Here is a 13,309-nt window from a genome sequence, read left to right as displayed (position 1 = left end):
TATTATTGTATTTTAAATATGATCACTTAGAACTCATATTAGGACTTTAATTGATCCTGAAGAAAAAACAAGTCTTAGACAATCAGAAAAAGATTAAGAGGCTGAGGCACATTCAAGGGCTATTGAATAGAGTGGTGAGCTAAAGGAGGTTTTATAGAAAAGAAGCAGAAAATAAGATTCGAAATAAATGGAGTATGGAATGTTCTGACTTGGCTAAGTCTTTTTGGGGAATAAATAGCTGTAAAGAAAGGCTTTTGAACAAGTAGTTGATTGATAGACGTGTTGTTAGAAAATTAATGTGAGATTGCAGTGGGGAAAGATGGAAGGGAGGAGAAAGGTTAGAAGACTGCTTGTGGTGGTTGAGACCAGTAATAAGGAGGACCTGCATATGAGGGACAGCAATAAGGATGGAATGCAGATTGTAAATATAACAGACATTATGAAGGAGGAACTTACTTAGCCTGTGGCTGGCCTAATATGAGGGGACAGAAAGAATAAGGAATCCAGGATGACTTCCCGGTTCTGAGCATGAGTAACCGGAAGTAACAATGCCTCTTATAGTAGGAGGGGTGTCCCAAAGAGAGTCAGCATGTGATGAAACAGGAATTCCATTGCAAGCATGTTGCATTTGAGGTGGCTAGGGAACATGCTGGTAGAGACCGTTGTAGTTGCAAGGCTGGAAATGATGATTTTTAGGAGGAATTTAAATAAATAAAGTCTTAAAAAGAAGGAATATGGGCAGAGCATAAGTGTCTTGGAATGAGTTGTCAGGTATATTTAGCCATATTGAGGACAACTTGACAAAAATGAAGATAGGACTATGTAGCAACAGAGAACACAAGGAAAGGGAGGGTTTCAAAGAGCAAGAAGTGGTCGGTAATTTTAAATATTAGAGAACTTTCAAGAAGAACAAAGATGCAGCACTGAAGAGAATGCATTAAAAGATTAACAAGAGATGAATAAAGGATCAGAAATGAGGGAAGAAAGGAAGTGAGGAAGGAGGGAGGGAGGAGGGTGGGAGAAAGGATAGAGGGAGAGGGGAAGGAATGAAGGAAGAAAGGAAGGAAAGACGGAAAGAAGGAAGGAAGGAAGGAAGGAAGGAAGGATGGAAGGAAGGAAGGAAGGAAGGAAGGAAGGAAGGAAGGAAGGAAGTGGGGAATGGAGGAAGGAAGGGTCCAGCTAAATTTTATATTTCTGTTTGAATCTAATAAGTTCTTAGACATTTCCTCAAGCAGTCAAAAGACTTTTAAACATAAAGTACTACATTTAAAAAGAAATTAATAATAAAAATGGCTAAATTTACTCAAGCAGAAATGTAATCCCTATCATGGTGCCTAACCCAAATTCCTACCAGGAGAAAAAACCATATGGAGTTCCATTATGTTTAAAGTGGTAAGATATTTTGGTTTAGAAAAATAATAAAACCTCCCAAATTAAGACTATTGTGGAAGAGAAAGATTCCACTCTGAACTGGGGGAGAAGAGACTCTCTGATAATAGCATACAATTGACCCACTTAAGTAAATATTGATGTTGGGAGAAAATGCATATACATTTCTAATGGCAATCTACATTATATTGTTTTTTTCCTATACGTGCTTCTTATACATGACATATATTCATTCTCTGAACTAAAACTTAGCACCTGCAGAGCTAAGAGCCAACCTACAAAGGTTAATAGAGCCTAGTCCCTCTATGACCTTGCATTCTACTGAGCATCCCACTGAAGGACACCAGAAAATAGCATTCTGTTACACTCTGCACACTGCGATATGGGCTCTGCTGGAAGTATGAGACTTGTAGAAGCAGAAAGAAGAGCACCGCCACCTGATTGGTGGGATCCAGAAAGTCTCCTTAAAAATGTGTGCCACCTCACTTGAGATCTAAAGAATGAGTGGGACTTAGACTAAGTTTTGTGTCCAGAATATATAAAATATAACTGCGAATATGTCAGTAAGGAAAAGACAAACAATCCATTAGAAAAACGCACAAAGAACTCAAGCAAGCAGTTCACAAACTGTGCTTATATGGTCAATAGACATATGAAGCTGTGCTCAACTCCATTAATAAGCAAGAAAACGCATGTTAAAACCCAGTGAAATATTACAAATCATACAAAATGGTTAAAATTTAAAAAGACTGTTAATAGCAGCTGTTGGTAAATTGGTACAATCATGTTGAGAAATGCGCTGGCGTTATCTAGTTAGTTGAAGATATACGCAACAGAAATGTGAGTGCATGTGCATCATGAGGCACATACAAGAATGTTCATAGAAGTGTTACTTGTAATAACCCAAAAGTGTAAGCAACTCAGAAATCCAAGAACAAGAGACTAGGAAAATAAACTGTGGTATCCTCACGCAATTGAACACTATTCTGCAGGAGTCAGCAACCTTTTTCTGTAAAGGACCAGATAGTAAGTATTTTAGGCTTTTTGAGCCGTATGGTCTCTGTCACAGCTACTCAGCTCTGCCGTTGTAGTGCCAACATACCATATGTAACCAAACAGCCCATGGGCAGGACTTTGCCGACCTCTGCTATACTGCAATGAAAATGAACGAACTACACCTACACAAGCTACACAAGTTGAATCTCACACTATTGTGTTGCATGAAAGAAGACAGACACAAAAGTATATACTGTATGATTCCATTTATATAAAGCTCAAAAACCTGGCAAAACTACACTATAGTGTTTAGGGCCACATTCTTGGGCAGTAAACTAAAAAGAAGAGGAATGACATGATGACCATAAAATCGATGTGGTACAGAGTGGGAGGAATGATGGTGATTGGAAAGGGCGAAATGGGAGGCTTCTGGAGTGCCCAACATTTTCTAATTTTTCAGTGGACGGTGGTTCCCCAAGTGTTAGAAGTTTTAAGTCTATTTTGTGTGTGTGTGGCGGCGGGGAGGGAGGGTTGTATGTTACATTTCTACCTTCACTAAAAATTTTTCAAAAGGTTAAAAAAAAAAAGACTGAGTATGAAGTGGAGATAATGCAAACAAGACTGAAAGATAAAATGTACGGAGTCGGAAATGAGAGAAAATTTCATGGTCTTCCTGGGAACTACAAATAAAACAGAATGCCTGGGGCATGGCATGTGGAGGAGGCAGCACTGAATCATAAGGTTGCAGGAGTTTAGAATGGTCATAATTTGATCTTTTGTGTATCTGCCTGTGATAATGAACTATGTAGTTCAATAGAGTGTTAGTGTATTTAAAAACTACAGTTAGATTACTTCAATTTAAATATATTAACGAGTGACTTGGATGTTGTTTATAGTCTTTTATATTTCTAAGTAATTTAAAATATTTTGATAAGTATAGAAAACCAGATACTTCTTTTAATATTTATACACTAATTGCTTAACAATTTGTTGTTGTCCAAAAGCTTTAGCCCAGCCCAAGTCGAAATTTTCACAAACTTTGAATTAACATAATCCAAAGCAGTGAAATTTTACTTTCCTGTAGGCACTAGAGTGATTGGCCTTGGAGTCATTCTGACTGGTTTTCAATCACAGCCTTACCACTTCCTAACAATTTGGGCAATTTACCAAATCTCTCTCTTTCTACATTTCCTCATCTGAGAATAATAATATCTACCTTATGGAGTGTTATAAGGATTAATTAAGATTACACATGTATAGCTATATTTATTGTATTGAAGAATCAGCAATAAACTTTTGAAAATTGAAAAAAGAGATTAGGCATGTAAAGCAGTTCTCATAGTGTCTGGCACAAAATATGCACTTTGGTATATGTAACTTATTATTTTTTACTATAATTGCTAGATATAATATGGAGATTGACAGTCTGTTCTCTTTTAAAAATTACTTGCCAGTGTTTGTACATTATAGTTCTATCTGAAGAAATAATGTTTCATAAATATTTCAAAAATACATACCAATCTTCAAAAGTAATTTAGTGGAAAAAATGTATATGTCTTGGACTATTTTCATAGTTACATCATCAGAGCAAAGCTTTTGGCATTTGAACAAGTTCGTAGCTTTATACTGGAATGTGACTTACTGGTTTTTAATTTTGGTCTTTGTCTATGGAGACTTTAAGCAAAAGAGCATTAAAAAGTCTACTGATTATTTTATTTTAGAAATTGTTAATGAGATTGGTGCTTAACCTTCAGCATGTGTCAATTTTTAATCATAAAAGTCCACTTTGCATTTGTATAGTTTTCAAAGCAATTGCAAAATGCTTTCTTTTATCAATTCTTCACAATAGCCTTATAAGGTATACTAAAGCTTTTACAAATCATGTAGCATCAATTTAACAGTAACCAACCGCGCCCATTAATGCTGTAAACAACACCATTTGCTCCTTCTCCCAAGAACTGAGAAAGAACTTATGGTGGTTGGGGAGCTAAGAACAAGATGGTTTGCAGTTGCTGCTAACCGCCTGTGCTGTTCAACTTCTAGCCAAAACCACCACCACCTACCCCTTAACTTCCTGTATTTAAATAGTAATAGAGCCTCTGATATTACTGCCCCAGTGTAAGGATATCAAATCAAAGTCTTGGCCTCAAACACTGAGCCCGTCGTGGAGATGTATTTATTCACTCTGGTGAGCGCTGATGAAAATTCCTCACTCTGTATTCACTGCTCTCTCCTTCCTCACATCTCTAACCTAAATCAGCCTTCCTGTCTTGTTTCAGCAGAATTTAAAACATTAAGAATCGAGCAATTATATGAAAGAAAGTTCTCCACAAAATTCCCAGTTTATTTTTCTTCTTCTTGCTCCTGGGTTTACCTTTCTTGACTGACGGCGGCATGTTTGAACCAAGTCCCAGCATAGGATAAGAAGCACAATTTGTTAATGGAGTGAACCACAGCTCTCCTATTACCATCATCCTCTTATCTTCACTAATGAGGAAGACTTGGATCACTTTTTCTGTGTCCTAGGATGACGAACACTGTCTAAGATGATCTTTATGTCCTGATCTAGAGAATCCCTGGAGAGACCCAGTTCAGAAGTCACAAACCAATGAGCCATGGGCCATATTCAGCCATCAGACAGGTCTCATTTGGTGTGTACAGTGTTAAAATATTTGAATTAACCAGCTGTCACTTTTAAAAATTGAAAGAGGGGAGGTAGAAGAGGGTAAAGAGAGTCAATATATGGTAACAGAAGGAAACTTGCCTTTGGGTGCTGAACACATAATGCAATATATAGTTGATGTGTTATAGAATTGTACGCTTGGAACTTATAATCTTACTAACCAATGTCACCCCAATAACTTCAATAAAATATTTTAGAAATTGAAAGATATTATGTAATAATCTAGATTTGGGGGTTTTCTTAAAAATTATATGATCCAATAACGCCGGGCCCACAAGCCCATAAGGCAGCACTGGGCTGGGGCTGCTCTACTTTTTGAATGAAGTTTTGAGTAGTATTCTCCAGGTCTCACAGCCTCTTCCAGCACAGCTCCTTTCTTTGGTTTATCAACCTGATAACTTTGGGCATTTTAGTTCATGACTCAACATAGTGAGTCAGTGTGAGTTAGGGACTCCTAATCTGGAGTGTGAGCTAGGGACTCCTAATCTACAGCATGAGTTAGGGACCTGAGATTCAAAGCATGAGTTAGAGGCCTTGCTACAGGTTGGGAGGCAGGCCATGGGTTTTGGAATAAATCCACATCCCTACGATGATCTTCTTCCTGGAGATTTTTTAAACCAGCAATGACTTTCTGAGGACAATTTCATTTGAAATGATCTTTTTCATTGCAGGGCCACCAACAAACAGGCACTTCTCTGATGTCTGAGTGTTGCCTTTGTGCCAGGCAGTGGGCTCATGTTTTACAATTACTATCCAAGCAACTCTGTGAGGTTAATACAATTATTCATCCATGTCTCAGGGGGCAGAGAACTTCTTTCAGATCACATACCTAGTAAATGGCATAACCAAGATTCGAACTCAGGTGATTTGCTTCTAGAGCCTCATGCTCTTAGTGAGAATAGTGCATTACCTCTTTAAACAGGGGAGGACCTTATCTAGCAAAGCAACCATTGGTTGTATAGCACTCATTACATGCCAGATACTTTCAAGGAACAAATATTAATTTATTTAAACTCCCTAACAAACTTCTAAGCTAGGTTCTATTATTATTCTTATTTTGCAGATGAGGAAAACGAAGCACATGAATACAAAAGTACCCTGCCAGGCCAGTCAGTGGCAGAGCTGGGATGTGGAGCCAGACAGTCTGAATCTAGAGTCTATTCTCTAAACCCTGGCTCCTGGAGTTCTGTTCATTGAATATGTAAATGTTACATCCAATTTTTCATTCAGTTGATCCTTTAACAAGTATTTTTTTAAGCATTCGCCATAATTGTCATATCTATGCTGAGTGCTAACTATTTATCAAGAGACAAAGATCTCCAGATAGGAGAACATGTATACTTGAGACAGTTGAATAACTTAAAGCACTGGGACTTAAACGAACATGATTTTTTACATAAACTTATGTTAAAATATGTTTATTATCACTGATGTACAATATCTTTTTCTCCCTTTGTAACTTTTCTGGCTTTCTCAGTTTGTAATCCTCCTGAAACTCCGTGTGTGTGTGTGTGTGTGTGTGTGTGCGCGCGCGCACGTACATTTACACATTAACATTTCTTTTGCACTGAGTCTCAAGAAATTACTTTACTGAGAGTACAAGAAGTGGATTAGACCAGAAAAGCTGGATTTATTCCACTGACACAAAATTTCTCAGACGTCACCAGAGAACGAGGTGTTCCTTAGAAATAGCATTCTCTACCTGAACAGGGACCTCTCAGTGTTATTTTGTTATAGCTAGCTCCTTAGTAATTGCTTTTAACAGTGTTATATAACTGTGCCTTCAAAAACCATGTTCTAAAATAATATAATGGATGGAATGACTTTCATTATCATTATCAATTTAAACTGATGAAGTGAGGAAAGCTCTTTAAGTGACCTCCAGACTGTAAAGTTTTTATAGTTCTTTATTTTATAATTCATTTTATTCCCTCCAATATTATCTCTCTCCTTTGCTGCTATCATTGTGTCCCTGCTTCTTCTAACCCAGTGGGTCACCAAACCTCCACTCAATGACTTGGCATTAGACACGAGATGCTTTTAAGTTGTACACACAGACACAGAATTAAAAAATATTGAATCACATAAACAGAAATTGTATGCTATTCAATTCTTTTTAAGCCTTCCAATCAATTTAGAATTAATAAGTCTTTTACACCTCTCTAATGATTCATTTTCCTTTTCAACAAAGAGCAGAGCTGGGGATCAGAGACTTTGACAGATAACAGTATCTAGCTGGAATCTAATAAGTGTTTTCTTTCATTGTATTTATTTGTATGGTAGTTGATTCTGTTTTATGGTTATGTTTTATGGTTATTTATATCAAAAAGATATAAATTTTTTTTTGAAATTCAGTTTATTACAAATGTACCAATTAAACTATGACTTGCTATTTTTTATCACTTGGTAATTTTATTTTTACTAATAAGTAATTTTATTTCAACCATTTTAACCATCTTAATCATTTATAAATGTGCAGTTCAGTGGTATCAAGTACATACACATTGTTGTGCAACCATCACCACTACCTATCCATCTCCAGATAACATGCAATCTTTAATGATGAAGGTGGTATTATGAAACTAAAATAGTCAAATACAGTTGGCCCTTGAACAACATGGGGGCTAGGGGTGCTGATAACCCCATGCAGTCAAAAATCATATAATTTTTGACTTGCCCCAAACTTAACTACTAATAGCCTACTACTGACCAGAAGCCTTATCAATAACATAAATAGTCAATTAACACATATTTTGTATATTATATGTCTTACATACTATAGTCTTACAATAAAGTAATCTAGAGAAAAGAAAAAAATCATAAGGAAGAGAAAACATATTTATAATATTTATTGAAAAAAAAATCTGCACATAAGTGGTCCCACACAGTTCAAACCTGTATTGTTCAAGGGTCAACTGTAATATTACAAACTGCTGAGCATCTGGTGAAAATACAGAATAACTGAAAGATTTTCAAATAGTCTATGATTAATAATAACTTAAGTGCCTCTTTGAACTCATTAAGTGTGTTTTATGTGTTGGCTGCTGCACTACTCTGCTCTCTGTGATGGTGGCGAGATCAGACTGACTAAATAGCTCTGAACTCTAACCCAGGGCTCCAAGAGAGGGGACTTCTCCCTACTCTCAGTTCTTGATTGCTAGGGTTTCCTTCTAAGCAATGGTGCCAGACTAGACTAGGTGAGACAGTACAGGACCTAACAGTGGCTCCAAACAAGTCGGCGAGAGAAGCAAGGTGAGCAGGATCCAGACGCTCTCTGAACCCCACGAGTTCATTCTCTGTCTGTGGTATAGTCCCCTCCCAAATTTCTCTCCCGATTTCACTCCAAGATGGAGCTAATTGCCACCAGTGTAGCGCCACCTCTCGTTAACTTTTTACTTAACTTGCAATGTGGTTTTTCTTATTGTAATATCATTAACTTAAGGAACATAAAGTGAGACCTGAAGATAGAGCCTTCTAAAGTGAATATGACCTTTAACTCCACCTGATTAGATTCTCACTAGGTTCTTGACCACCCTCACTTTTATCGTCAAAAGAAAAACAATTCCACAACACTGCTGTGTGTTCTTTCCTTGTGTGTTTCTACCTTATGAGGCCTAGATAACCTGTACAGTTGTCCCTGAATTTACTAACCTAACTTTTTTTTTTTATCTCCAGTAGCTAACCTTGACGGCTTTCCCTCCTTTCTGCAATAATTTCACCTCTTAGTTTCCCCTAGGAATAGTATTTCCAACTTAACACAATGACCTAGGAAAATTCTAGGCATAGAAAGAGAAATAAGATAGGTTTCTTGTCTTTAAGGCATTCTCAGTCTAACAGCAGAAACAAACATATAAACAAGTAACACTAATATAGCCTAATAAGGGAACTAGTAGAATGCACAGCACAGAGGAGAGAGTGATTAACTCGGGCTCATGGAACAGGGAAGGAAATGAAGGCATGGTGGCGTGAAACAGCATGCTGGGTTCAGGAACTTCAGTAGCTCAGGCCAGCCGGAGCAAGACATACAAGAAGGATGACAAGAGTGAAGGCTAAGTTAGTAGGCAGGGCCCAGACTATGAAGATTCTTTTGAATCATGCTAAAATGTTTCCACTTTCTACAGTAAGCAATGAGATCCGTTAAAAAACTGTAATTTTCTTTAAAATTTTATAAGATTAGTATATAGTTTGAAAAATAAGTTTAGGCTCTGTTTTATTCTTTAGACTCAACAGTTTATTCTCTTTTATAGTTTTCCAGTGCCTTGTTTGAAAATCAGCATTGGTAGTTAAAATACTGAAAAATAGTAAAACCAAATGACTCACAGAGAGATTGCCACACGCCAGACAGAACTGGGTCATCTTACAATGAAACCTAGCTGTTTCTTCAAAGTCCAGGATAATTCTCTGTTTTTATTCCTATTCATGTATTGTAAACTAATAGATTAGTTTAAATCCAAAAGAGGATAAAAATTTGAGGAAATGGATTCATCCTGGTTTATATAACTTTTATATCGAGTGCTATATTTTCATTTAAAAAGTTGGCATGGATACCCACTGACGGTGGATTTCTGTTCCATCACATGGATATTAATGTAAGAGGAGGTGGAGATTTCCTCTGACCCTTCTTCCTCGTCTGCTTCTTAACCTCCTTCCTGTGTTCAGGCAGTTAGCAACAGTTCTTTGCTGGATGCCACTGACCACACTGACAGAAGGCCAACAGCCAGCACCACCCATACCTGGAATAACTTTCATATGTTTTGTTACTCAAGAGACACTCAAATTGCAGATCTATTTCTAGATATTAATTCTTGATTGTCTTTCAGAAAATGAGAAATATTGTTACAGAAAACAAAGCTGATTTTCAAATTAATACTACTGGAACATTAAGAACATTTTCCCAAGTAACACATCCTTTTTCTTTTACCAAAGACTGTACAGATTGTACTATTCTATAGTTTCTATGTATTTACCCTGCTTCAAAGGGATAGGTAAGCTGTGTATCAATTTTGCATTTAAATTTTGTCTACATTTAGAATTCGTGTTAAAAAGAATTTCTGGATACTTTTCCTTTTCAATTCCTTTACTCAAGCATTTATATAAGTGCCACTAGAAATCATATTTTTAGTTTCTCATAGAAACTTAAACACGGCGCTTTTGAAGTGTAATTCTTGCTTACCAAATACCATTTCTCTCATTTTTAATTTTTAGATTTGTATGAATTTTATTAAGAAATTATGCATCTCGTCTTGTTCAGAATCATAAAAACAACTGACTCTTCAACTTAATATTGTTTCTCTTATGTATGTTTTCAACATCTATTATTGGAAATATAGTCAAATGAAATCCTGAAAAATAAAGTTGTCATAGTTGAAAAAACACATAAGGCATTATATTTTTACTTTAAGACATATTGGTGATATTTTACATATACCAGCTTATAGGTAGATATAAAATTAATTTAGAAAATATAAAATTAATTTAGAAAACATCTAATACATTGCAGTGTAACTTTGAGATTAAATCATATGGCTATGTATCTTATCCATTAGTATTATTACAAAGAAATAATGTACAATTTGATTTTATGAACATGCAAATTTCTCTTTGCATTTGATATTTCAGCTTCGCCAAATCCAGAAGTCATCAAGATAAATTCAATTCCAGATATAGTGACAAAAGTGGAAGACTACTATCTTAAAGGATATATTGTCGGGGCTATTCATCCTGTTATACAACCTGTGCGGCAGCGAAAACACCTACCTGCAAGTTACCTGTACAGGGTGGTGCTATCACGCCTGAAATTAAGGTAAGCCCACTGCTCAAGGAAACAGTCATATTAAGAAGTTATTGAGACTGGCAGTTTTCTTTGGCTAAGACACCAGAAAGTTTGAACAAAGTGATGGAGACAAAAGATAATTAGGGGTTTTGGTTTAAGACACATTTTCTAGCAGTAGAACCTGGTTCGAGAGAAGGAAACTCATGTTTCCTTCCTTAAAACTCTTCATTGAAAACAAAACCAAAAACAAAACAAAACAAAAAACAAAACAAAACACTCCTTTTGATTTTAGCCCCTTGCAGACAAACAGGTCCTAGGTGAAGATGTCAGTGAACAAAGGGAAAGGAAAACAGACTCAAGAAAGAAGCATCTGGAAGCTCTTGTAGCAACTTCAGAAGATGAGGGAGTAGCAATTAGTTACAAGTCATATTACTGGGCTAAAAGGTGACTGGACCCATGAAGTCCACTTACTTTCATTGGGCATTTTTTTAACTGCCCTATATTATTTTATTAATAGTGGCAACAGATGTCTACTTCCCATAACATTTACAGCAGAAAGGCCTACATGCCAAGTTCTCACGAATTGGATAAACCTGTTATCAGCTTTTTCCAAAAAATTAGACATAGAAATTATATAATTATATTAACCGATGTTACCCCAATAAACTTAATTTTAAAAAAATTTTTTAAAAATAAACAATCAAAAAAAATTTAGACATAGAAACCATCGATTTTAGTTTCTTTTTAACTTTTTAAAATAGCTACTTTCCCAAACAATACTACAACCATTTTTGCCAGCCTAGTTTGTAAGTTCGATAGTTTTTAAAATACTGTTGCTCCTTCCAGAGAAGAATAAAAATAACCAGACCAATGTTTTCAATCAATACATTACATTTTTTACACAACTGTTCAACTATTTTAAAACCATCTCAAAGACCAAGGTAAAACCTGTGTTTTCTCTTTTAGTGATGGACTAACAATCAGTCACTTTAGCTATGAAAGGGCTATGCAGAGAAGGAAAAATGGAACAGGAGGAAAAGAGAGAAAACAGGGAAATTGAAAATATTAAAAATATTTTTAAATTTCAGGTGTGCTTTTAAGGGACACTGCCTGCTACTGAGTAAGTGCCGACTTATCCATGTTCTGAGAGGGTGTGTACACTTCACCATGACGTGCAGCCTCATCAGATATTTGCTAGTTCAAGCATTACTAAATAAACATGCCAATTTATAAACCATGTATACATTATCCTTTCTCTTTTAGCATTACTCCAAATAAATTTAGTAATGCCCTGAAAAGGCTAAGGATAAGTAAGGGGTAAAGGTCTGAAATGAAGAGAAAGAAAAAATACAGGACAATATGTATCTGCATTTAAATTAGATTTTTACTTATTCTTTTGTACAATAGCGAGGTATAACAGTGATCTAAAATCATTTCTCGTAACTTACTATAGACGAAGTTTTTCTTTCTTTTTTTTCTTTTTTCTCTTATTTTATTTTTTAAATTAAGTTTATTGAGGTAACTGGTTAATACAATTATATAATTTTCAGGTGTACATTATAATTTGACACCTGTATATTCTATTGTGTGTTTACCACCCAAAGTCCAGTTTCCTTCAGCTATCATATATTTGATCCCCTTTACCCACTTCGCCCTCCCCCTACCCCCCTACATTTGACCCCCTTTCCCCGTCTACTTCCCTACTCCTCTCCCACCCTGAACTTTTTCTTTCACATTAAATTAGAAATTAAATTAATAGAGGTTTAAATTAAGTAAATTGAAATTAATACATACTCTGTTTTTCTGGTATTTCGATGTAAGAAGTCAGCCATTAGGCTTGAAATAACAACAAAAAAGATAATAGCCTTGACCTTATTTGTGAGTTGCTCATTTATTTTCACATGAGCATACTAGCTTAAAATCAGCAATTGGCTTCTAACTATGAACATATTCTCTGTTACAGCCCGAAGCATTCGGCAGCACCCAGTGGACAAAGACGCCCAAGGCTTGTGATTGAGGAATGTCCTCTAACTTATGAGACACAAACAAATGACGTGCCAAAAGAACTGATAGAAAAGGTACTAAATGTATACATTTTTTTCATGGGATATTGAGAAATATTTGGTATTCTCTTTTTTTTAATTTTTTAATAAAAATTTTTTTTGGTGACATTGATTAACAAAATCCAATAAGTTTCAGGTGTACAATTTAACAGTAAGACATATAGATATTGCATTGTATGTTCACCTCCCATAGCTAGATTTTTCTGTGTCACCACATTTTGACCTCTTTTACCCTATCTACCTCCCTCCTCCTCCTCCCCGACTACCCTCTGGTAACCACTAGCCTATTGTCCATGTCCATGAGTCTCTTTTTTCTTTGTCCTGTTCATTTGTTGCTTTTACATTTATATCCCACATATAAATGATATCATGTGGTTTTCAACTTTTTCTGTCTGGCTTATTTCA

The 13,309-nt window shown here is 35.9% G+C and overlaps 1 protein-coding gene across 1 annotated transcript in view; it reads left to right on the top strand.

The window, feature by feature from the left end:
- The window catches only part of RFTN2 (raftlin family member 2), a 50,989-nt gene that overhangs the window by 3,799 nt on the left and 33,881 nt on the right, over nucleotides 1–13,309 (top strand). The window contains exons 2-3 of the mRNA XM_006921318.2: nucleotides 10,688–10,871; nucleotides 12,805–12,919. Of these exons, the coding sequence (XP_006921380.2) occupies nucleotides 10,688–10,871; nucleotides 12,805–12,919 (299 nt within the window). The remainder of the gene's footprint in view (nucleotides 1–10,687; nucleotides 10,872–12,804; nucleotides 12,920–13,309) is intronic.

Source organism: Pteropus alecto, unplaced genomic scaffold (genome assembly GCF_000325575.1).
Source record: "Pteropus alecto unplaced genomic scaffold, ASM32557v1 scaffold3, whole genome shotgun sequence".
In the NCBI taxonomy this organism is placed as follows: domain Eukaryota; kingdom Metazoa; phylum Chordata; class Mammalia; order Chiroptera; family Pteropodidae; genus Pteropus; species Pteropus alecto.
Note: the sequence above shows the minus strand (reverse complement) of the source record. Positions and strands in the feature narration are given on the sequence as shown.